At 46.2% G+C, this 24,927-nt stretch overlaps 1 protein-coding gene across 4 annotated transcripts in view; it reads left to right on the top strand.

Annotated features, from left to right (window-relative positions):
- The window catches only part of PPP2R2A (protein phosphatase 2 regulatory subunit Balpha), a 38,207-nt gene that overhangs the window by 6,014 nt on the left and 7,266 nt on the right, over positions 1 to 24,927 (top strand). For 2 of the 4 annotated variants that reach the window (XM_064175698.1, XM_064175694.1), the window contains 2 exons: positions 22,003 to 22,100; positions 24,709 to 24,874. In XM_064175698.1, the coding sequence (XP_064031768.1) occupies positions 22,003 to 22,100; positions 24,709 to 24,874 (264 nt within the window). Of the gene's footprint in view, positions 1 to 7,527; positions 7,704 to 18,375; positions 18,556 to 22,002; positions 22,101 to 24,708; positions 24,875 to 24,927 lie in introns of those variants that run through there. The other 2 variants (XM_064175695.1, XM_064175697.1) reach the window with 2 other exon arrangements.

Genomic DNA, 24,927 nt, shown 5'->3' with positions numbered 1-24,927 from the left:
AGAAGCCCTGGAGAGCAGGCATGGCTCTGTTCTCTTAGGAGAGCTCCCTTTGTGGGAACAATCTCAGGCAAGGATGTCAAAGATTTTCTGCAGCAGTGGCTTCATTTTAAGACTTTTTACTTTTCTGCTGTTCTCTTCTCCCAAGAAATGGTATAATTGCAGCTCCAGTTGGAAGCAACCAAGAATTGAGTTGACACTTGCTTAACGGACTGAGTTTGTACTTAAGAACAAATTAAGTCGAATTTATTTTAATTGCTTGGCAGAAGGAAAAGAGTCAAATTTCTGTGTCTAAATTTCTTTCAAGTGTAATCCAAAGATATGTAAGAGTCTGATAGGCTGGGACCAAGGCTGCGAGCCAGGAATTTCAGTCCTAGGCTTTAACCCTGAGTGATTACCCCTAATCTTCGACAAGTTGTTTAACTATTTCATGCCCAAACTGTCTCTGAAAGAAGTGCTGCAATATCTGCTGTGGGTGCTGATTACTGACTTAATGTTCAAGTCTGATGCTTAACCATTCTGTGCTGCTTTGTTAAGAATCTGAATTATTTATTGTTTCCTTTTTGATAGCCAAGGCATTGCTGAGTCTGTAGCTGGTGAAGAGGATAAACAGATGAAGTCTCTTACACTTCTACCCCTGGTCAGCTCATTTGTGTGTGGTCAGACCCACACACAGAAGTTGATTGGGTTAGGTTCTTCTTTTTTTGCTCAGGAATGCTCTCTGTGCTTGGTCCTAAATATGTTCTATCTTTCCAGAGTAGCTTCATGTTTATTTTTGGCAGCCTTCAGAATTGCAGAGCAATGAGAACTGTTGTTGCTTCAGTAGTGGTAGTTTGTCTTCAATGCATGAAATATCTCAGAGTAAGGAAAATTGACACCAGCAATGAAGACTGCTGTAGAATGCAGTTTACCACAATCAGCTCACCTTCTGTTACCTTGCCAGAAAGGTTTCTGTACAGGTATCTGTAATCTGTGCATTAGAGCTGCTGAGAGCCTCCTTCATCAAGGTGGTGAGCTCTGTTGTTCCTGGTGGCACAAGCAGTTCTGCAGGCTTGCCACAGCTGCCTGCTGTGGAGGGAGTTTTTCTGGGATCAGCTGGGAAGAAAGGTTTCTATTGAGCTGTGTTTGTGGGCAGGAGTCACAGAAGAGAAACAGTGGCATTATTCTAGGAGTCACTGATGGGCTGCTTTTAATGGGAACTGATGGAATAACAGGGGAGGAGAAATTCTCAGGAATGTATCAAAGGTGTGAGAGGTTGTGCTGATAATGCTGAAAAGATTGTGGCCCAGTTGTGGGAGGGAGCTGAGTTTGGGCTTTTGAGGGCTGTGGTTATATTCTATGTGCTCTGAAGGTCACATCAGTTAGGAGGGGCAAGGACTAGTAGTAGGTTTGTTCTTAAGGGATAGTTTGCCATCTGCCACAGATTAATATGATGACCCAAGGTTCTGGTCCTGTTCTGTATTCTTGAGTCTGCCTCTGTGCTTTAGCTGTCTTATGCTCAGCCTTTGGTAGAATGGCTGGCTGTATCTAGAGAGAAACAGGCTACTGTGTTCTGAGAACTGCTGGTCTGCACTGACTGAAGTGTGCATTTGAAGAGTGAAGTCCCCAAAACAAAGAGCATTTAGCAGACTGAAGTAGCCAGTGGCTGTTCAGCTCCCTAAGAGTAACTCAGTACTCCCTTGACAGGAGCTTGCTAGCTGTGGCACTTTGGCTTGTCAGTCACGTAGCCAGGTCTTGTTCTGTTGTTTCTGGGATGCTTTGCTGTTCTTGGATCTTTGTGGCTTAAGAATCAATTGGAAAAAGGAGGAGTGAGATCTGTGTGCCATAGATGCAACAGCTACAGTGGTCAAGACTCCAGCTGTACAAATGACTGTAACTGGGCTGTCAGTGGCAGCCCTGGTGGGTTGTAGCTCTTGATCAGCTCTGTAACACTGTAGCTTTTAGGTTTAGAGGTGCCACTGAAACAGTTCTACTCTATCTACCTTAGAAACTGGTTTCTGTGGTAGTTGTAGCTTCACAGAATGTGTTTGGAAAGAACTGAAATGGGGGCTGCAGCTCCTTGTGGAAGCAGTGCTAAAGAGTTAGGAGCTGGTTGTTCCTGGCCCTGCTCTCTGCCTGTTTTGGGGTGTTTTTTTGTTTGCCTCCTTTCTGCTCTCTTCTGACTTGCCTATTTAGGCCATGGCTACATGTTTGGCAGCATTTCTGCTTAAGGAGGCACTCCTTCCTACTTTGCTGGCACAAGTGTTCACGTAAGTGCAGAATGAACTTGTTTGGGAAACTGATACAGCTGAAAAGTTCTTAAAATTGTGGTTTTGGCTGGATTATTTTTCAGCTGAGTTGATCCCTACTCTGGTTCTTAGAGCTCTGTGTGTGCTTGTGCCAGTATAGGGTGGAGAACGATCATGTGGCTTAAGGGAACACAAGAACCTACCGCTGGAAAAGGATTGGTGTCTTAGAGGACTTTGTGTACAGTCAACACAAACCCTGATCTCCAAGTGCTCTGCTGCTTCTAGGCAGGACTTTAAACCTTTGCTGTTCAAGATCTGGCCTTTGAACAGGAGCTGTGAAGGCCAGCAATGGAGCACTGTGACAGTGTTATTGCTGGGTATTATCTGAAGAGACCAAACTAAAATACTGGGTGGGTGAAGTGGTTGAAAGTTTCATGTGGTGCACTAATGCTTGCCAGGGGTCCTCCATCACTGGCTTTGGATGTAAAGACTGAAGTTGCTCCAAGTCTGTGCTGCTCTTGAAAAGAAATGGACCTCGAGGAGTTGTTGGCTGTTTGTTTTGGGTTTTTTTTTAATGTGTTAGGTTGCAGTCAGATGAGACCCCTCAACTTACATCCACGTGGAGATGCAAACACTAAAGATGTAAAGAAGGGGTGATGGAAACATGTGGTTGAGGGCACTGGAGGGTGCAGAACCCCCTCAGTTGGGGGCCACATGGATTGGGGTGTAAGATAACTGCCCAGCTGCTTTGTGGTGGCCATGGTAGATTTGGTGCAACAACAGATTTCACAGACACATGCAGGGCTGTGCACACACAATGCCATTTATCACTGTGCTAGGAATCAGCTTTTACAGCATTAGCTGCTAAAGGAGCACACATGGAGCAGGTTCTCTTCCTTTGGTGTCCTCACAAGCAGTGCATGGAGATGAGATAGGCTCAGCACTGTTCCTAGCTGATAGTGAGCAGCTCTGTGTTGGTATCAGTGCAGTTCAGTTTCTTGGAAGCTGTTGTAAGAAAGAACACCACTTAAATAGGAGGTGGATTACTGATTGCTTTCCTGTAAAGCACTTGGAAAAGGTAATCTGGTAAATGATAATCTGCTCTTGTTGTGTCTTAGTACTCTTAATATGATTTGAAGAATTGATCCCTTGCTCGGAGTTCTGACTTCACCTAACCTCATGGATTGTCTTGCTTTTGGGTGCTGTAGAGTTGGGCCTGCTTTAGTTTAGGTGCTGCTGAGGGCTGCATGCAATTAAATCTGCTGTGTACTGTAGCTCCTGTAGTAAAACCATATGCTGCTGATGGAACCAAGCTAAGGCTACTGTTTGTTCTTCAGGAAGCACCATGCTCCTACAGCAGTGTCATTAGTATGAGATGCTTTTAGAACTGCCCAAAGGGTCTTTTCCAAACTTTTTTCATGTTTTCACTGCTCTGTAGCATGCAGACTACCTGCATAGGTTTTGCAGGGTGAAACTGAAGCTTAGTGTTTGAGGTGACTCTTGGCAGAGGTGGGTACTTGGGCAGCAAACGTGAATGGAGACAACAGTTAGCAGACTGCTGTGGAAATACTTGAGGGGTGGCCTCACCAGTGCCTGGGGCAGGGGGACAGTCCCATCCCTGGTCCTGCAGCCACATCATTGCTGATTCAGATGAGGATGCTGGTGGCTTTTTTGACCACCTGGGAACGCAGCAATACTTGATTGATCTAAACCAGTTTAGAACACTCTCTCTCAGGAAGCAGTAGTAGATCTTGCAATCAAAATAGCCACATCTGGGCCCTGCTATAGACTTTTAAAGAGGAGTGGAACAGAGGTAGCCAGAGCTGTTGCTCCTTAGCTCAGGGCTGCTGCTGTAGGCTTGCTGTGTGTGAGCTGTAGTCAGAAGAGACTCTTCTGTTCTTTCATGTTGTTAGATGAGACTTTGTGAAAACAGGAAAGCCTGAAAAGAGGTGCAGTACTGATGCTCTGTGTGATTTTTGTGCAGCAGGACTGGCCTTAAAGGCATTGTTGCTCTTTGCAGCTTTCAGGACACGACTGCTTTAGGCCATTGCTCTGGGCAGCAGGCAGTGTTACCTAATGGTGAGCTTGCCTGGTTCTTTCTTATGACTGGCAGGTTTGGGGTCATTACATTTACATTTAAAATGAAGGTACTGGGTAATGAGATATCAATTCAGCAGTAGCAGTACCTGACAGTGTGACTGAAAGTAATTAGAGGCTTCTGTGCATGACTGTAGTTCACTAGCAGAAACACAAGTAGCTATAAGCTTCTTTCTTCTAACTTGTCATGCTTTGGTTAAGCACTGGAGGAGAAATTATTAATGTGGTCAGCCATTCTTTACAGAAATGCTTTTTCCTCCTAGCAAGCCACAAGTGCTGGCACCGTGAAGAAGCCTAGCATATTTAGGTCACATGTTAAACCCTCAGGCAGTTACACTTGCATCTCATCTTGGAAGAAAATTTGAGGGTCAGGAAAAGAGGGTTTTAAAGACCTGCATGGTAACAGAGAGTGATTTCCAATTTTGGGTGGGAATATTTCTCTTTACAGTTTTGCTTGCAGTTCTTAATGACCTGGGAATAATGTGATCTCCAAACACACAGTGGGCACTCTGATTTTGAAGCCTTGAGAAAAGATAATTGAGTATATTCAGGAGCAGCTAAGGTAATTGAGACTCTGTACTGTGGCTGCTTAAAATGTGGAGTAACTACCAATATATTCTTGCCTGTTAAGTGTTAGAAATGCTCCATTTTCCTTTTCCCTCATGACAACAAAAATTATTCCAGGAACCATTCTTTGATTCTTGAAAGTAGTGATTTCAGCTGGAGAGGCAAAGATGCTTCCCAGAATTTGACCTCTGTATATCAGTGGGGACCGAAGGACTTTAACATCTGAAGACATTTGAACAGATAAATTGGTCCAGCAGAAAAGAGCTGCATAATGAAATAAACCTTAGCTACAACAGCCATATAATGCTTCTCAAAGACACTTTTTGGAGGGCTCTTGGACTTTCCTGCAGTGGAATTGCTTAACAAACCCCTAAGTTCTTGGAGCTCTGGCTAAGGATTCATTTATAGATACATTGGAGATAATTAAAACAACAACTCTGGGATTGGCTTTTATCAACTGCGTTGTTCAGCTTGCTTGGCTGTGAACTGTGGGCTTGAAATGGAAGGAGGAATTAGAATTCCTGTTGCATCCTGACTTGCTTCTAGGTTCATTGTCAGTTCAAGTTGCTGCTTCTGAAAGAGCTGCTCCTGCTTTGGACCTTCCCCAGCCCCTGCTCCGAGCCGACAGAGACCTTCACTGGTGCTCACCTGGGAAACTGAATTAAAATGATGCATCTGGGATTATTTGCTGTCAGAGTCATTTTATCCTGAGTTATCAGCTTACTCAGGAGTGGGCCACGAGGGGAACAGATGGATTGCTTCTGTTGGAGAAATTACAATGATTTTAAAGCAACCTGAGAAACGAAGGCACTGAACAGCCTGCTCAGCCTCTTGGCCCTTTTGTGCTCACGGGTGATAGGTGCTCACTCACAGAATGCCTTTCACAAGCAAAACTTTGCTCCTAGGGAACTGAATTAATGTTTGAGACCATCTCGTCTAACAGATCAGTAGGAACAAAAAGCAGTTGAAGGTGAAGCCCACAAACTCATTACATAGTTGAGCAGTGAGAAGACAGCACCACTTTAGAGAAGTGATGCCGCCTTCACCAGCAGCATTAGGGGAATGTGGAGCTGGCTGTAGGACCAAAATGATAGAACTTGTCTAGTCCTCTGCCTTGTCCAGGCAGTTCTTGCCACAGCTGCATGACTTTGCTTGGGTCTCTGTCTTTGGTTTTGACTGGGGGTTGTGGTTGATTGTTGCTGAATCTTTTAGTTTTGTTTCCAAGCAGTGTCTGGAGTCTTTGGTTTTCCTTCAGGCCCTTTCTGGAAGTGGTGGGAGCTGGTAACACAGGAGTTGTGTCACTGGAACAGAACACATGTTGTGCTTAATTCTACAGTGGTGTCACTGACAATATTTGGGTCCCTCTGAGGAAAGTGCAGTAGCAAGATGGAACATTTAAACCAAACTAAATAAAACCCTCTGATTCTGCACATCAGGTTGTTTGCTCCCTGGGGCTTTTGGATTCTCTTTTCCTTGGTCTGACCTGAAGAAACTTGTACTAAATCAGGGAATAGCAGACATCCTCTTGCTTCTGTAGCATTCTCATCTTCCTGCTGCTTCTGAATGTCTGAGAAGGATGCTCTAATTTGTCATCTGCAAGTGTCCTACTAGGTCACCTTTGCTCCATGTTACTGCACGAGAATTATTGAGCATTGGTGGGAAAAACGGGATGGCAGAGGGACTGCATTTACTGTAGAGTCCTTCTGGCTTAGTCTTCTGTCCTTCCTGATTGCTCTTCTTTTGAAGAAGCTGCCAGGAGAAGGTTATGTGCTCAGCCCTCTTGGTTTGCAAGCTCTTTTATATATATGCTGACACAATTGTTCCAGAAGTTACACCATGATGTAACATTCAACCAGAGGTTGTTTGGCACCTGCCAATTCGTGTTCTTGCTAACCACTGTCTTCTGACTGAGCCTCCCCTTTCTTACAGAGTTGTTCCTACTCTTTGACTTTTTGCCAGGTTTGAAGTTTTTAAGATTTAATTACCCTTAGAGGTGTGGGGGAAGAGATTGACAAAGAGGACTATAAATGAGGAGAAATTAAAGTAATCATTCAGAGCTGTTTCATCTTGAAGTTCACGAAGTTATTTTAACCCCTCCACACTCTCTGGTTTCCTTCAATGTGCCAGTTTCCCAAAATTCCAAAGCTCCTAACAGTTACTGCAAAGCAGTTGGAGATCTGTGCAGGACAGCAATGCAGCTAAACACTCTGCATCCTTTTCAGATGGTGTACAGCTCTCCCAAAGTCCAAAGAAAGTGCCCCAGTTTGTAAATGGAGAAGGTGAGAGATGTAAAATAATAAACTTGAAGCATTCTGTGCAAATTGGTGGCTGTACCTTAGAGATTATATTTGTGTTCTAAAATATCACCATGTCCCTTGCAGAATTGTTAGCTGTAGATTGCATTTTGCATGTAAAGAAAGTGAGTGGTGAGAATCTCTGAAAGTCCAGGCCAGGAACTAGGACTGGCCTCTGCTTAATTTATAGCTATTTTTTTAAGAAGCTGAGGCATGTGTGCTTGGGCCAGAATAGAAACATGGCAAAATACTTGCCAGGGCGAGGCGGGGAAGAAAAAGGAGGCAACTGGTAAAGGGAAGACTCTTTTTTTCCCCTCAGGTTCCAAGTGCTACTATAAATGCAGTAAGTACTAAAATGAACTGCTAAAGGAGTGAATGCCTGTAGCGAAGCAATCAGAAAGTTTTGTTCCACAGTCACTGGAGAGCCAGAGCAGTGCATTCATCCCTGCTGGAAACCTCAGCTGTGCTTGTGACCTTCACAGGCACTCTGCTCCCCGGCAAGCTGCCTGCAACTCTTCTAGTGAGTCTGCTTCTCTCCCTTCTTCCCCACGGTGGGTGAGATCAGGGTTTGCCTTCCTTCCCCTTCCCTAGAAAGAGGCACTGGAGTGTTGTCTGAGGTGCCATGATCTGCTGAGTTCTGCACCTGAAGATGAAAAGCCTTGAATATTTTTTGTCTTAGCTTTTGCACCTGAAGAAAAAGAATAGAAAGAGTGAAGCAAAGAGTAGAAAGGCTCAAAGAAGCTAAGTCTGAAGCAGCAGGATGGTTTCTAGGAGGTGTTTTTTATAGCTGTGACAGCAGTGCACACCAAGCCACAGCATCCTAGTAGCTGATTTTGAAAGGCACTGCCAAACTGTGATATTCTTCTAAAATAGTGCTTCTAATTTTTCACTTGCAGAATGTTTTGGAATGGCTTCAGCACCAAAAAAAAAAAAAAAAAAGAGAAAATCCAAGATCTTGCAGGGCTCTTAGTCTGTAGCCTTCGCAGTGACAAGAAAGGCATTGCCTGGAGGCATCTGTTCTGTACATGCAAAACAATAGCACAGTGTGTTATTTCCAAATATATTGTTATTTGCAAACAGAAAACCAGCCACTGGCTTTTCTGTGCTCTGCAGCCCATTGAAATTCTGGCTGTGACTCCAGCAGAGAGTTTTCCATAAATAGCTCTGTACTACTTCAGAACACAAACAACCCCTGAAAAGATCTAAAGTGAGATCTTCCAGGGGGGACTGTGTAGCCTCTTCTATTCGTGTGTGCTTAGTGCAGACAAGGATGGGCATCAGGAATGCTTCTGTAGGTTGTGGGGGTTATCAGTAGGAATTCAGATAGCTCCTGATGCAGATTAGTTTCAGGGACTTAGGAGCCACCTGGCTTGAGCATGGGGGAAAAGAAAAGACTTGTAAAAATACACACCTGTGAGCAGAAACAGGCATGTATTAGTGTTGAAGTCAGTCATTACCTAATGGCTTTTGGGTTAGGCATTAGGTAGTGGGGTCAAGCAAATATGACTTGAAATAGAAATGATTTATTCTTTCAATGAACAGACACTTACTGATTGGATGTTTGGTTACATGAATTCATCCACAGCTCATTTTGTAGTGCAGGTTTGTCAGTGCTGTGTAGGTGAACATGCTCTTGAATATGTAACACAGGGGCAGCTCTTGTGTAGGTGTGTTCAGCTATAATTGGTGTCAGTGATTTTGAGTAAGGTAATTTCTAGTCTTGAGGAGAAACTTGTAAACATTTGTGAACTAAATGAAGAGGGAAGTAAATGCTTCCATGTTGTGCCTCTGTCACAGGGCTGATTCTCTGCTAGTCTTGCTGCTCATTGCAGAAATCCCCCTTGAAAGGGAATCAGAGGGCATGAAAATAACTTTGGCATTTGTGAAATCCATGCTCTGAGTGGTAGACTCTTCAGTGTCCTTCTCAGCCCCTCGTTATCAAGCAAATGTGTCTATCAGCTGTCACAGCAGAATGAGGATGGCATCACAGAATGGGACTGGCAGGACCTTGGGAGCTTGTTAATACATTCTCTAAATCTTTCAGCTGGACTCATTACTGCTGTTGGACATTAAGTAAAAACCCTTCATCTGTGGAGATTCTGCAGGCTCAGAAACGTGCATTTGAAAGCTTAGCTACCCATGGGCTGGGAAGATGTAGTCTGGAACAACTTTTTTTGTACTATCTAAAACCATTTCTGGTGAGGGAACACCTAGAATTTGTGGGGGATTGGGCTGCGTTCTGGGCTTGGATGGAAGTGAGCCCCCATGCCCAGACAAGGGAGTGCCTCTGTGCCATAAACTGGGTGTCACTTGTTGGGAGGAACAGCTCAGCTGCTGACACTTCTTGCTTTAAGGCCTGGATTTTTTTTTTTTCAATGATGTTATTATTTTCATTCCACATCTGCATTTTCCTAAGGAAAGAGAGGTACAAATAAAGCAGCAAAGTAGTACTGATTAGGATAGAATAGAATCAGCCAGGTTGGAAGAGACTCCCAAGCTCATCCAGTCCGACCTAGCACCCAGCCCTATCCAGCCAACTAGACCATGGCACTAAGTGCCCCATCCAGGCTTGTCTTGAACACCTCCAGGGATGGCAACTCCACCACCTCCCTGGGCAGCTGGAGTCTTAGGCCAAGGCTTTCAGTGCATTTTGGGGAATCCTTGTATGATCTGTAACTTGCATTTCATAGTGTGTGTCCTGTGAGGATATGGAGCCCTCCTGTAAGTGTCATGTATGACTCTGAGGAGCCTGCTGAGTGTGGTACCATGACTGAGCTCAAGGAATACAGATTTCCCAGAGAAGAGGCTCTGGCCTCCTGCATCTCCTCTCTGCCTGTGGTTAACAGGGTGTCCTTGATCTGCAGGTTGGCAGCAATGTTGTCATATAGGTCAGAAGTGGCAGTGCTGTTTTTCCTCTGAGTAGAGGCTAATTTCTCTCTTCCAGCATAAAATATGCTTTGGAAAAATCAGTAAACTTGAATGTTTTTCTCACTAGTGCTATAGTTGAGCTGTTTCTTGGAAATTCTATATGTAGAACCAGTTTTGCTGCAGCTTTATTAATGGTGTGTTGTAAAGCTCAGCTCTGCAGGCAGAAGACATGTTGGAACAAGTCATGTGCCAGAGCACTAAGGCTAGACAAATGCTGTGTTAGAGCAGAAATAATCAAATCTGTTCTTTATAAGCCTTTTTGTCTCAGTTCTCATCCTGTTTTGTGAGTGATAGTCACAGAACATGCAGGCACCTGAGGGGATCCTGTATGAAGCAGTATGGACATGAACTTAGTTTCTGCTGGAGTTAATCTTGTTCCCCTATAATTAGATATGTATGCTCTGTTTGTGATTGTACAGAGGACAAAAATGATGAGTAACTCTCCAAATGAATTCTGCACAATACCAATACAACTTAACCCTTCTCTTAGCTCTGGCTGAGAGACCTTTCAGTAATCCATGCAGCTTTTGCTGGCTGAACAGTGCTTCTGGGGTGGAAATAGAACTGGTGTGGACTGTTCTCATACTGCTTTGTGCAATAACATGGGGCTGAAAGACACAGTCCCTGTGATAGGAAATGGGAGAAACACAAATTCAAAGGGGGCAGCCCTTCTTTCTTGGTTCAATTAGTTACCACTGTCTGTAGTAGTGTTTAGCTTGCTTCCTCTCTAGTGCAAACTGTAGAAGCAGAGAGCTTGGTGTAAAGCTAGAAGTGGCACATCCCTAGGAGGAGAGTCACTCCTCTTTTCCCTCTTTCACCTGAAAATAGACTTTTAGCTTCACAGGTTGGGAGCTCTCAGCATCTGAGTGTAATGATATGCAGAAAACTGAGCCCCAGGAGAGCTGTCCCACCGAACAGCTGGCTGGCACTTCAGGATGCTGAAACGTTGGGCCTGCTGTTAATTCCCTCCTTCAGTTCTGCTGGCTGGAGGGAGGAAAGCCTGTGGGCAGACACGTGCTTGGTTTAGATTATTTCCCCCCACCCCCATGATATGGTATTGCAGTGACTGCAGAAAACAGGCTGAAGGAGAAGCTGTGACCTTTAACTGCTTGTCTCTAGTTGTGAACAAACCTCGTAGTTGGACAGCCTGTGAGGTTGTTCACCTGCCTAGCTAAGGGCATTCAAGACAGGTACCAGGAGCGGGTCTGGATTTGTGCCACTTGTGCCTCTTGTGTTTGTGATATTAATAAACTGGTGTCAGATATCCTGGGAACGGGTGATGCAGGTTGGAAGAGCTTTGTTTCAGCCAACAATAGACCTGAGCTAGCATGAATAGGACAAGCAAGTAGGCACTTCCTGTCGGATTTTAAGGAATGCTTGTACTTGGGGAAGCCTGAGTATAAGGAGACTTAAGCTAAGTGCTCATCCTCTGCTTTCTGTCCCTGGTAAGATGTTCCCTGTGTGTGCATGCATGTGTGAGTGGCTGTCTCCATGTGCCAGCAGTACTAGAGGAAGACACAGCCTCATTTGTTTGAGTAGATGTTCTTCAGGGAAAAACTAGACCTAGGTAATGAAGATATGAAGAGTAGAATTTTCCTCCTTGTTGTTTTCCTAACTGGGTTTGTTCCTCACGTTAAGGAGACTCAGACTGATGTTTTGCTGGCTCCACTGTTAGATTTTTTTTTTTAATACAAATTAACCAGTGCTGAATCATAGAATCAGCCAGGTTGGAAGAGACCTCCAAGATCATCCAGTCCAACCTATGCACCAGCCCTATCCAGTCAACTAGACCATGGCACTAAGTGCCTCATCCAGGCTTTTCTTGAACACCTCCAGGGATGGTGACTCCACCTCCCTGAGCAGCCCATTCCAATGCCAATCACTCTCTCTGACAACTTCCTCCTAACATCCAGCCTATACTTCCCCCAGCACAACTTGAGGCTGTGTCCCCTTGTTCTGTTGCTGGTTGTCTGAGAGAAGAGCTCAACCCCCCACCTGGCTACAACCTCCCTTCAGGTAGCTGTAGACAGCAATGAGGTCACCCCTGAGCCTCCTCTTCTGCAGGCTGCACACCCTCAGCTCCCTCAGCCTCTCCTCACAGGGTTTGTGTTCCAGGCCTTTCACCTGCTGTGAAGTTAATTTGCTGGAGCAAATTAACTTTAGTTGGATAAGCAGTGCTTGCTCACCCAAGTCAGCAGGATTTCTTTGTGGTGTTTGCATCTGGACTGATCCATTGTAACTGTACTGGGAGCTCTGTTGGCTTGCAGCTTCTTGTGAGCCTGGAGATGCTTCTGTGGTCAGTTGATTTCTTTCACCTGGTAGAAGAAGGTGGTTTTCTGTGCCTGTGTTCTGAAAGGAACTGCAGTGATATCTTAAAGTTTAAAAGTAGAAAGTAATTAGTCAGGGTGCTGAGGGTTAAGGTTTCTATCCAGAAACCAAACAGCTTTGATGTGTTTTATATAGAGAGCATTCTTCTATCTGCTGTAGTTATGAGTTTGAGAGAGAGGGAGGTTCATAATTTTTCGAGGACTTGATTGACTAATTTGGGGTTAAAACCAACACACAACTATATAACTGATCAGCTGAAATGGTCTTAAGGCACCAGTTTGCAATTGTTCTCATCCATGTATGCTGGATCTATCTATTGTGTCTTCTGTAGGTTTACAATGAAGTTTGCACAAAGGGTGTTACAGAATGCAGTGCCAGGTCTGAGCAGAAGGAAAACCTCTGCTGTGAGGTATGGCCCAGTGGTTACAGCTATTATGGTACAGGTATTGCTTCACCAGTTCCATGATAGATCAGTTTGAAATCAGTTTAAGGTATGAAAGTGCCTTCCCAAAGCTTACACTATTTGTTTTATGTGAGTGCTTCTAAATTCTTCCACAAAGGTCAGACTTTAAAGTCGTTTTAGTGGTCAAAAGCATGGACTGATGATCTTGCTTCAGGGTATGAAATGTGTTTTCAGAGTGATTTGACTTGCTGCTGTTGTCTCTGTTTTCCTCTGTGCCACCACAGGTGTCTCAGAGCTGTGTGTACTGGAGACTTTGCATTTCCTACTATAGATGGAGCCAGGAAGGCAGTGGTCTGAGGTTTAAATCAACTTCCTTTCTGTTCCAGCAATGCCAGATTCTGACCTCGTTTAGGCAGCTGTTGTGTGTGGGGACTGTACCTGGAGGTGATGATGTAGTTGGGGCAATTAACCAGGCAGGAATTACAAAATATGTAGTTATTTTATTTCCAAAAAGCCCTGCCCACAAACTCTATACAAAGCAGTTAAATTTGAGTTCTAATTTGGTCATGAAAATCTTCACAAGGATGCTTATGGGCAGTTCATTAATTTAGGAGAATAAGAAAATTAGAAAAGTTGAGCCACAAAATGGCTTTGCCCCACTTAGAAATAGGCAGTCTGGAGCCCTAGGGAAAGTCTGTTCCACTCACAGTGGAGGAGTAGAAATTCAGAGGTAGTCCCTGGCTCCTTTGCAGCAGTGTTGGAGCTGCTCAGTGTCTTGATAGCTGTTGAGAGGCTTCTAGATCATCCCAGGCTCTAGCAAGGTGCTGGGAAAGAGGCAGACAATCTCTGACCTGATCGTGGGTCCTCTTGGCACAGAGGTTTTTAGAGGTGCAGAGAGCAGTGTAGGTGGCACTTCTTATCATGTCATGAGGCATTTAATGCCTTCTCCTGGTAAACTTCAGTTTCAAGGTGGTTTCCTCATAGAATAGAATCATAAAATCAACCAGGTTGGAAGAGACCTCCAAGGTCATCCAGTCCAACCTATGCACCAGCCCTATCCAGTCAACCAGACCATGGCACTAAGTGCCCCAGCCAGGCTTTTCTTGAACACCTCCCTGGGCAGCCCATTCCAATGCCAATCACTCTCTCTGTGAAGAACTTCCTCTTAACATCCAGCCTATATTTCCCCTGGCACAGCTTGAGGCTGTGTCCCCTTGTTCTGTTGCTGGTTGTCTGGCAGCAGAGCCCAACCTCCACCCGGCTACAACCGCCCTTCAGGTAGTTGTAGAGAACAGTGAGCTCTGTCCTGAGCCTCCTCTTCTCCAGGCTGCTCACCCCCAGCTCCCTCAGCATCTCCTCACAGGGTTTGTGTTCCAGGCTCCTCACCTGCTTCGTTGCCCTTCTCCAAACACCTTCCAGCACCTCAACATCTCAAGCCCAAAACATCAAGGCTAAGCTGGTATGAAGCATGAGGCAGAGCAGAGCGTGTTGTCCAAGCCAGGAGCAGCAAGGCAGAGCATGTTGTGTGAGCAGAGCGGCACACACGGAGGCAGAAGCAGCACAACTGCTTGCAGCTTAGCTCCATTTCTGTTGTTTGCCTGAGTGCAAAGGCTCCTTTGGCCACAGAGGTTCACCAATCAGATGGCATTTGCAAAACTGACCATATGAGGTGAACCCAGGCCTTGCTCACCCTTATTTGGGCGAGACACTAACAAGTACCCAAACACCTGTGGGTACCTGGTTATCGCTTTGGGAGAGGACATAATGGCTCAAGCCTTTGTTTTCCTCCCACCCTTGCTTCCTCCATCAGCAGAAGGGTGGGGCTAGCCAGGACATCTAATGGGCCTATTAGCCTTCCAGGACAGGTGGAAATACAGCTCAGCAGCAGCTTGGCTATGGGCTCTCAGCCTTTTGCAAATACTGCTGTGCTGTCTGGAAATGTGGCTGGTTCTGAGCATGTTCCTTGCCTGCAGGTTGCTCATCTATTGCATTTTGTCTCAAAGAATTGGATTAGCTGAGCAGGAAGCTAACTGGCTGATAGTCCTGAGATGTTCCTGCAAGTTTGAGGTTCCCTGCAAGGATTTCTGCTCTTTCTGAAAGCTGCTGTTGTTTTAGCACACTTGTTCACTGGCACCTTGCCTTGGTCCAGAAGTGGAAACAAGTGATAAGTCTGGTGGAAATCTGACCTGAATGGAGATATTGAAGCTAACTGAGCACTGGCCCACAAGCAGCAGCTGCCCAGTGAGGCACAAGAGCTAAAGTATTGGGTATGCTGCTGCCTGTACAGCTGGGCTTGTAGCAGTGCTCATTGCCTGCTCCTGGCACCCTGTTTGAATTGGGAAGGGGCTGCTTTGCACCTTCTGGTCTCTGGATGTGTCAGGGGCTGCTTTGCCAGGTGAGAGGCAGTGTATATGGTAGTAATGGTGATTCAGCACCTCAGCTTCCTCTGTGTGTTTGTGATAACACCTAAGGGATTTGGAGATTCCCTTCTCTCTCCATTCTGATCCCTGCACTTCCAATGCCATCTTTGCAGACAGGAGCAGCTCCTGTTTCATTGGGCAGATAGGTCTGGAGATGTTTTAGTGTCTTTGGGTGTTTTCTTTCCCCTCCAATCAAGTGCGTCATTGCAAGACAAAACCACTGCTGGAAACAAAGTCCAATAAAAAGCACCAACTTTCTGTCATAACGTGTGACATTGGCATTGTGATGCTGGGCATCTTGTGCCAGGTGAACCTGCCTTAGGTGACCTCTGGAGTTCCCTTCCAGCCCTTACCATTCTGTGATTCCAGTGTCTGCAAGTGCCCCTGGACAAGTGCTCAGGTTTTACTTTACTGTAGAGGGAATTTAGGTGGAATAGTCCTGGTGTGCTCTGGAATTTCATAGAATCATCCAGGTTGGAAGAGACCTCCAAGCTCAGCCAGTCCAACCTAGCACCCAGCCCTGTCCAGTCAACTAGACCATGGCCCTAAGTGCCCCATCCAGTCTTTGCTTGAACACTTCAGGGACAGTGACTTCACTACCTCCCTGGGCAGCCCATACCAGTGGCAAATCACATTCTCTGTGCAGAACTTCATTGGGCTGAATTCAGTGATTTTGCTGTCATTATCCCTCATGTTTATCCATTCCTGTCCCTCTTCCTCAGTTTGAGACTTTCTGAAGCTTCCTTGGGTTGTTAATAATAAAGTTAAAAGATGATTTTCTAACATTTCCCATCGTAGAGAGCTTCTGAAGTACCCTTGGAGGGATCAGTTGATGTTCAGCTTGATCAGAATCACTGCCTCTGTCCTTAAGGCTGGCAAGCTGAGCGAGCAGGCTGCATGCATGTCTTACTCCTTAGCACAGAACTGCTAACCTGCCAGCAGTCTCCTCTAAGTTATGGATAAGATTTGTTTGATTTGCTTCTTTGGAAAATACCAGAAATGGTATTTTGAGCTGCTGGGAAGGTGTCTAAACAATGAAGAAGTAACAAAATGCTTTAGAAAGACAACAATTCTTTGTTCAGTCCTTGGAAGCCATCAGGAGGTTGCTCTGCTTGTGTAAACACACTGATTTACTTGCTCCATTTAGTGAGCAGATGTACATGAGTCCAAAAAGTTGCACAGAAACCTTTCAGGTTGGTGGAATACAGACACTCTTTGTTCACTGTGATGGTTGGCTTCCTGCTGCAAAGCAGGTGGCATCTTTTGCCTACCAAGCATGTTTTCCAAGCAGAGTTTATAGAAAGTTCAGGGTGCATTAAAATAGATTGATAGCCTCTTGGAACTAATGAAATACCTTTGATTCTATTATTGGAAACAAATTGGATACAGAATTGCTTTCCGGGTCCACAATAGGCCTTCTGGAACAAACTCATTGGATTACAGTGGGGTTTTGCCTGCTTGGATGGATGCAGATGGTCTATTCCCTTATTCCTGGTGGATGATTCCTGCACATTGAATCCTGAGTTCAGTTTTGGGTCCTGCACTCCAAGAAGGACACTGAGGGGCTGGAGCAGATCCAGAAAAGGACAGAGTTGGCAAAGGGTCTGGAGAACAGGTCTGCTGAGGAGCATCTTGGGGAACTGGGGTGGTTTAGTCTGACAAGTTCTCTTTGCTCTCTACAGCTTGCTGGAAGGAGATTAGTGAGGTGGGGCATGGGTTTTCCCCATCCTCTTTGCTGTCAAATCTAGACACTTAGTTTTGATTCTTTTGGTTCTTCAGTTTCCTGCCTCCATGTCTGCCATGGGAAAATCTCATCTTGCTTGACTCTAGTGAAGATGAGTGGCCAGACCTTGTGGTGGTTTCTATTTCTATTGGAGCATTTAAAGTCAAGATCTATCACTGAAGCCACACAGAAAAAGCTTAGAGTGGATTGTGAAAATAAAGATGATGCTTTTTCAAAGGAAAAAGCAACCTGAACAGCAGTTGCAGGAAACTAGGTAATAGCTGCTGGTTGTAAAGGACTCCTGGGGCAGCAGACTCTGCCCTGCTGCTGTGTGCTGGTAGCTCAGGGGCTGGAAGCCTCCAATGACAGTATGGTGGGATTAAGTTCACTGCTCTGGTTTTGCTGCTTTGAGGTGGGGATGGAGCTGTATAGCAGGTCTGCATTTGATGCACTGCACCCAGGATGCTGCAGGACTCTTGTCCTTGGCACTGCACAGCAGCAGTAGGGATGGGCTGGGATCTCTCCCCCCCCGCCCCCCAGCTTTCCTTTCGAGTCACTGACAGCCATCACTGGGCAGCATTTGGTAGGCTCAGAAATACTTGCAGTGTCTGTGAAGGGCTACTTAAACTAAAGAACAACTGCACACATCTGTGCAAAGAACCTTTCACACAATACAGCAACCCCTGAGCTCTTCCTCAAGCTCTGCCCGAGAGCGGAACTCAGTACAGCTCTTGCAGGCACACCTCAGAAGTGTGAATTTGTTGCTGTCCTGGGTTGGGTTTGGTTGTTTTGGGCTTTTTTTTTTTTGAATTGTGCCTTCAGGTGTGTTTGATGTTGCCCTGCACTGTGTTAAATCTTAGCATTTGGTGTGCTGTGTTCCAGCATTTCATTGGTGTAGGAGATGTCTCAGGATGCCTTGGGGCGGGAGAGAGACAAATCTGATTGCATGGGTAACTTTGTGGAAGTTTCTTAACACACAGTGGTATCTAACTGTGTCCTCTGAGGGCTGTGGTGTTATCAATTGAGGGCTTGGTGGTTATTTATCTCACACATTAGAGTTTGAAGAGGAGGGCATTGAAATGAAGTCAGCACTAAGCAACAGAATGCATCCTATCTCCAAAAGCCGTTGGTGTTGGTGACAGCAGAGCACTACACATCTGCTTCTCTCTCAGACGCTCCTCCCTGGCGCTGTCTGACATAGCAGGGATCATTTTCATGCCTCTGGACAGTGAGAGCAGCCCTCTGTGCTTGCCAGACTCCACCTAGGGACTGTAGCAAACCCAGCAGCAGGCAAGGGAGGAGACAGCGAGGAGGCAGCATGCTCTGGAGATGCTGAAGGACTAAAATAACCTAGCGTGTAACTGACAGAGGAGCTGGAGTCCCTCTCTGCACAGAAAAGGGGAGCACTGATGGTTTGCCTTGGCAAGGAGGGTGTTAACCCCGATGAAGATCCAGGAACGAGTATGTGCACTGTGGAAGATGAGATGCTTCCCCTGCCAGCTCTCCAGCACCATGAAACCCACCCAGTTCAGCACCAGTACCTTGATCTCTCTCTCTGTCTCTGACCAAGGTATGGGAATGCGATGCTCTCAACGGTGAGTTACTGCTTTACAGTGTCCTGCTGGTGGCTTTGCTCTCCAGTACTCATTTTGCCCTGCTTTGGGACTAGTCAAGCAGAAATAATTTTTCTGCCTACTTTTTCAGCATGTTTGGTTTGCCCTTGGAAAGAGAACAGCCCAAAATTGCAGCATAGTGGGCATGCTGGATTCTAACAGCTAATGAACCTTCTGTTGTGATTTCTGCTAAGGAATGTAATTTGTTTACCAACTGATCTTGGGAAGATTTTCTGTGTGGCTTTGGGCAGGCATCTGAGGGCTTTCAGCACCTGATCATCCCTGGCCCAGCCTGCTGGATGTTTTTGCATGTCTGGGGACATAAGAGCTTGAATTTCCTTCACACAGTTGATTGTGTAGACAAATCAAGAATTCGTGAGCTTGGCTCGTGGTAGCAAGCTAGAATGATCTTGAAAGTTAAAGTAGATGCCAAAAGGAAGGTCTGGAACACTTAGAGAGGAGTGGTCAGCTTCCTGCTGCATGAAAGCAGCAATCTTCAGCACCCCAGCAGAGCTGAGCTAAGGCTTCAGCCCTTCGCTTAAGGCTTTCCTGGCTGATGTCTCTTCTAACTGCAGAGCTCGAAGCCTAAGGCTTTTGACCTTGTACAACATTTTGGTGACTCTTACCAACTAAGTACTGTGATGAATTTATCCATTTGTTCTTAAGTGGATACAGAAGATCTGTAAGATTTTTGGGTTTGTGAGTTGTTTGGGTTTGTTCAGTTCTCCTTGCACGTGCACATCCATATTTCTATCTGCTGACAGCTGCTGTAATGTCCTCTTTGAAGAGCTCACAGGGTTAGACCTGTGTTTGCCAAATCAGTAATTACTGTGTGTACCTCTCACTGCTGAGAAGGGAGTTATCTTGGTTTTCTCCAGCTGATGGTTTCCTTAGGGCCAAAGGATTACATTGCATAGTGTGTCACAATCAGACTCCTTGGGTTGCACTTAACTCTGCATACTGGGTTTGATTAATTGTGTGTTATCTTTATGCCCTGTTCACCTGTCAGGGTGCACACTGAATAGTGTGCAGCTGTCAGCCTTACAGAGGGGAGATCAATCACTTTGTCTTGATCACAGATTAATGACTAAAGTAACTGCTGCCTTCCAGGGAGTGGGGAAATAAAATGTATGCACTCAAATCAAGGGATTCTTGTGTGTGATCTGGATCCTGGTTTATCTTCACACAGGCTGACATCATATTTCTGTCCTTAGCACAGTGTTCTTGAGAAACTGCAGCTTGTTTGTGTTTCCAGTGGTGCCAAGTAATCGTGGCAAGGGAGGCTGATGGGGACAGGATGATCTTGTTTCTCCTTTGTTGCATGGCAGGCTGTGCTGTATGTATAGCAAACACAGCAGAGCTGTGCCAGGAGGCTGACTCTGCATCTCTTGCCTCTGAGGGCCTTGCAGCTGAGTTTGTCTGCATGCCCAAGCTCTGCATGGGCAGCTCTGGGTCAGGCATAGCCTGCCCACAGGTGCTGTGAGTGTAGTGAGCACAGCACAGCTCACCTCTGGCTTGGCAGCCAGCCCTGCCATGTCTGAGGCAGCCTCAGAATGATGTCATTCTGGTATTGAAATGAAAGAGAGGAAAATCCTGAAGGTTTCACTTCTTCCAATGCAGTAACACTTGTGCTGCCTGTGGTAGCTCCTGTGACATGCTACACCATAGTGTCTGCATGAACTCAGACTCAGTCACTTCTCTTCAGCAGTAGCTTTCAGTCTGTAGAGCAAGTGCCAGAAACTTTTGCAACTCCAAACCAGAGGATGAAGAATCCATGTAGGTGAAAATGGTGGTGGTGTTCAGTGTCATGGGTTGACTGACATGAAAGCTGCAGACTGGAGAGCAGCCAAACAGAAAGGGATCTGGGGGTGCTGATCAATACCCACCTGAACATGAGCCAGCAGTGTGCCCAGGTGGCCAAGAGAGCCAGTGGCATCCTGGCCTGCATCAGGAATGGTGTGGCCAGCAGGAGCAGGGAGGTCATTCTGCCTCTGTACTCTGCACTGGTTAGACCACACCTTGAGTGCTGTGTTCAGTTCTGGGCCCCCCAGTTTAGGAGGGACATTGAGATGCTTGAGCGTGTCCAGAGAAGGGCAACGAGGCTGGGGAGAGGCCTTGAGCACAGCCCTACGAGGAGAGGCTGAGGGAGCTGGGATTGGTTAGCCTGGAGAAGAGGAGGCTCAGGGCAGACCTTATTGCTGTCTGCAACTACCTGAGGGGAGGTTGTGGCCAGGAGGAGGTTGCTCTCTTCTCTCAGGTGGCCAGCACCAGAAGGAGAGGACACAGCCTCAGGCTGTGCCAGGGGAGATTTAGGCTGGAGGTGAGGAGAAAGTTCTTCCCTGAGAGAGTCATTGGACACTGGAATGGGCTGCCCGGGGAGGTGGTGGAGTCGCCGTCCCTGGAGCTGTTCAAGGCAGGACTGGACGTGGCACTTGGTGCCATGGTCTGGCCTTGAGCTCTGTGCTAAAGGGTTGGACTTGATGATCTGTGAGGTCTCTTCCAACCCTGATGATACTGTGAGACTGTCACTTGCACATGTGAAAATATGAGGCACTTCCTTCAGCAGAAATCTGGGTTTAAGGTGAAATTGCAGCTAGAAGTTGGGGTTCAAAGAATGATTTGACTTCTGTTTCTGCTGCTTAAAAGCGAGGGATATGTGTGTGACTGAAAAAGTGACTCGGGGTCATCACTTGTCCTTTCTGCTGTGTAACCAGATCTGGGTGTCTGGGCTTTTGTCACTGTGGATTCACTATTTCATTGTAGCACTCTGTATAAAATGCCTGTGGTAATGTCAGCCTTCTTCACCCTCAAGAGATGCTGACTTGTTAGGAGCTGTTGAATCTGTTTATTAGTTTTCAGTAGCTGTTCTTGTTCCACACCCTTACATTCCTTAGATGCTGGCGTCTGAACCTTGCCAGCCGAATGCATTCTGCCCTTAAGCTGACAACTTGGTACAGTGCCTTTAAAAAAACAAAACCAAGACAACCACCCCCCAAAACAACCCCTAAAATGCAACAACAACCAAGCCGAACGGCAGACAGAGGCTCTGAGACCATCTGGATAAGGATTCTGTCAGAAAGCATGGAGTAAAACGCAGGAGTGAGTCTCTCTGTGGTGTCTGCTGCCAAAGCACAGGCTGCAGCTCCATGTCTGTGCTCCACTGGCGCAGCAGCTGTAGGAGAGGAGCACTTCTCAGGAGTGCAGGCCCCTTCAAATCAGTGCAGTGACAGCACTGAGCTTGTAACTCTGGCAGGGCCAGCTGGTAACTGCTCTGCAGACGTCCAGCATTAAGAAGGCTCTGTGATAGAAGCACGCTCAGCTTGAAGGCTGCCTTTGCTTTCTCTCAGCTCTGGCTCTCTGGGCCTGATGGTGACCATGCACTGTTTGTTTTTGTTCCCCTGCAGCTGATATAATTTCTACAGTAGAATTTAACCATTCTGGAGAGCTGTTAGCGACAGGAGACAAAGGAGGGAGAGTTGTCATCTTTCAACAGGAGCAGGAGGTGAGTGCTAAGTACCAAAAGGATGCTTCATGTTCTTCTGTCCCTGGTCATTCCCTTTTTAAAGACAAGGAGAATGTTTTTGCTTAACAAGTGTGCAGAAGGTTGATGCCTCTATAACAAGTGGTAGAAATTAGATTTAAGAGTGAAGAAATTGGTGAGGACTTTGTGATACTTTTAGGAAGTAAATTCTCTTTAAATACTCTTGTGGTCTAAAAGGGGGAGGTGGGGGGTGGGGTAGGACATAAAAAGTCCTTGAGGGGGAAGCTGAAGTTGGTGTTTTTATGATGACCTAAGATGCACTTTTCCATACTGCTATCAGTCAAGCAAGCCATGGGATCCTAGAGGCAAAGGTGTCTTTTATCCTTGTGCTCTTTGCAGAATTCTACAAATGTGCTCTAATGCTAGAAGAGATTCTCTGCTCCCTCCTGAAAGGTGGGGAAGCAGAGATGGAGCTCTTGACTTTTAGCTACAGCTGTAGCTAGGCTTTGGGGAGAGGATAAGCAGCACTTCTGTCACCAGGCTGCCTGGAAAATCCATGCAGTTACTGCAGCCAAGGTCAAGTCTTAAATTCCTAAACCTTCAAAACCCCACAGCAGCCCAGAGCAAGTAGCTTTCTGCTGGTAGCAGGGCATGGGAGGGCAGGACCTTCTCCTGATAGATCTGTCTCTGTGGTCACTTGGTGCCATCTAGTGGGGTCTCGTGGCTGACCAGGCTGGTGGCTTGGCTTTCTCGGGCCAGAATCTGAAGTGGTTCACATGCTGTGTTCATCCTCCCTAGTGGCAGGCACGAACTTCTGTGCTGTTTTGTTGTTTGGGTGTTTTTAAACTCTGGTTTGTAGTTTGCATCCTTTAAGGATCCTTTTAATGTAGCTTAAAGCTCGTTAGCTATGTAGTTAATCACCCACTCTGGAGTGAGTTGTCTTTGATAACCCATGGCTCATATCCTGTAGATCCAGGTGTAGCAGGAGCCACCTGGCTTATCAGATGGAGATGCACACAAGTGGCTCTGCCATGATGTTTATTCCTCAGTGTCTAGGGAATGACAGGTGGGGACTGGATTCCCTAATGCATCAGTAGCTACACCACGTGCACCACTGTCTAGAGCAAGTTTTAGGTGCATCTAAAAGGCAGCAAAACTGTTGAAGTACTTTGGGGGCATTCATGTAGCACTTTGTGTGTTCAGAGAGCTCTGCAGGCAGGAGAACACTAAAGCATAAGACTCTGTTCAGAGTTAGCAGAGGTGGTGTAACTCACCTTCTGCCAAAGACTGACACTTCTGCACTGGAACCTGGCAGCCCTTCTGCAAGACCAGACAAGGGACCTTGCCCAAGTGTCATGCAGGAAGTGAGCACAGTCACTAATTGGAACCAAGAGAGGAACTGGTGTGGGCAGGTTGCAATTACCTAAATGAGCATTTCATGTGAGGTGCTTGCTTGGGCCAATACCTCTCCTTGTTTGGATTCCTGGGTTTCAGAGCTGTGGGGTAGTCTGATGGTTTCAGCCCTGCTTTTGTCCCAGGGATGGATTGCAGTTGTTATTGCTTGTTTTTATTATTCTAGTCCTGTAGAATCCCAAAATGGTAGGGCTTGAGAGCAACCTCTGGAGATAGTCCAAACTCCTCTGCCAAGGTTCACATAGGGCAGATCACACAGGAACATGTCTGGACAGGATTTGAAAGTCTCCAGAGAAGGAGACTTTACAGCCTCTTTGGGCAGCCTGCTCCAAGGCCTCAGCACCCCTACAGCACAATCCAGCATCTCCTGAAGTGAATGTACATCTCAGGTCTGTCCTAGGCACTGACCCTGTCTAACCCATTGGGTCTCACTGAAGCTCAGGACAGCTCCTCCTGTTCCCAGGGTGAGGGGCAGTGAGAGCTGTGGGGCAGTGTTCTGCTGCCAGCTTCTATTTCTAAGCCTTTTTCCCTCCCCAACATCATGTTGTAAAATGGCAGGGTTCCTGCCAGTCAAGGTATGAAGCAAGACAGAATGATGTGAGGAATGTGACAAATGTGGGCTAGCAAGGATCATATCAACAAGTATGTTTTAGAGGTGTGCAGGGATGAAATGAATGACTGGATGTGAGACACACAAGAAAGAAGGGGCAAAGTCCCTGGTCAGGAAACAGGAAAGGCATCTGATGGTGCAACCTCCTGAAGTGGGTGACATAGCAGTGCCTCAGAAACTGAAGCTTGAATCAGATCAGTTAACCCCAGTGGGTGCTGTTTAAGATGTGATTCCAGTCTCCTGGCACCATACCTGTTGCAGGCTTGGTATGTGCAGTTCAATATTGGTGTTAGGAAGCAACTGCCTAAAACATAGCTTTCCAGAAAGAGGAGGGGCTGGAACTAGATGATCTTTAAGGTTCCTTCCATCCCAAACCATTCTGTGGTTCTGCAGGCTCAGTACAATAAGGCAAGTTGTGCATCAAAGGACACTTGAGGCAACTCTGGCATAGGCAGCAATGTGTGTGGCAGTCCTGAGCTGTTCTGAAGGTGCTGAGCTTTCTGCCTGTGTGTCTGACTGCATCTGTACCTGTGTCTGTATCTGCCTGCAGCCTGAAAGCATTCTGCAAACTGCATACATACCTTGATGATTTAATTCTCTTTTTAGAACAAAACCCAGTCTCACAGTAGGGGAGAATACAATGTTTACAGTACCTTTCAAAGCCATGAACCAGAGTTTGACTACTTGAAAAGTTTAGAAATTGAAGAGAAGATCAACAAAATTAGGTGGTTACCCCAGAAAAATGCTGCTCAGTTTTTATTGTCTACAAATGGTAAGTTCTGCCTGCACAGCTGCTTTTGCATGGGGACCCCTTGTGGCATAGGC

This window comes from Pogoniulus pusillus, chromosome 42, assembly GCF_015220805.1.
Source record: "Pogoniulus pusillus isolate bPogPus1 chromosome 42, bPogPus1.pri, whole genome shotgun sequence".
Lineage (NCBI taxonomy): Eukaryota > Metazoa > Chordata > Aves > Piciformes > Lybiidae > Pogoniulus > Pogoniulus pusillus.
Note: the sequence above shows the minus strand (reverse complement) of the source record. Positions and strands in the feature narration are given on the sequence as shown.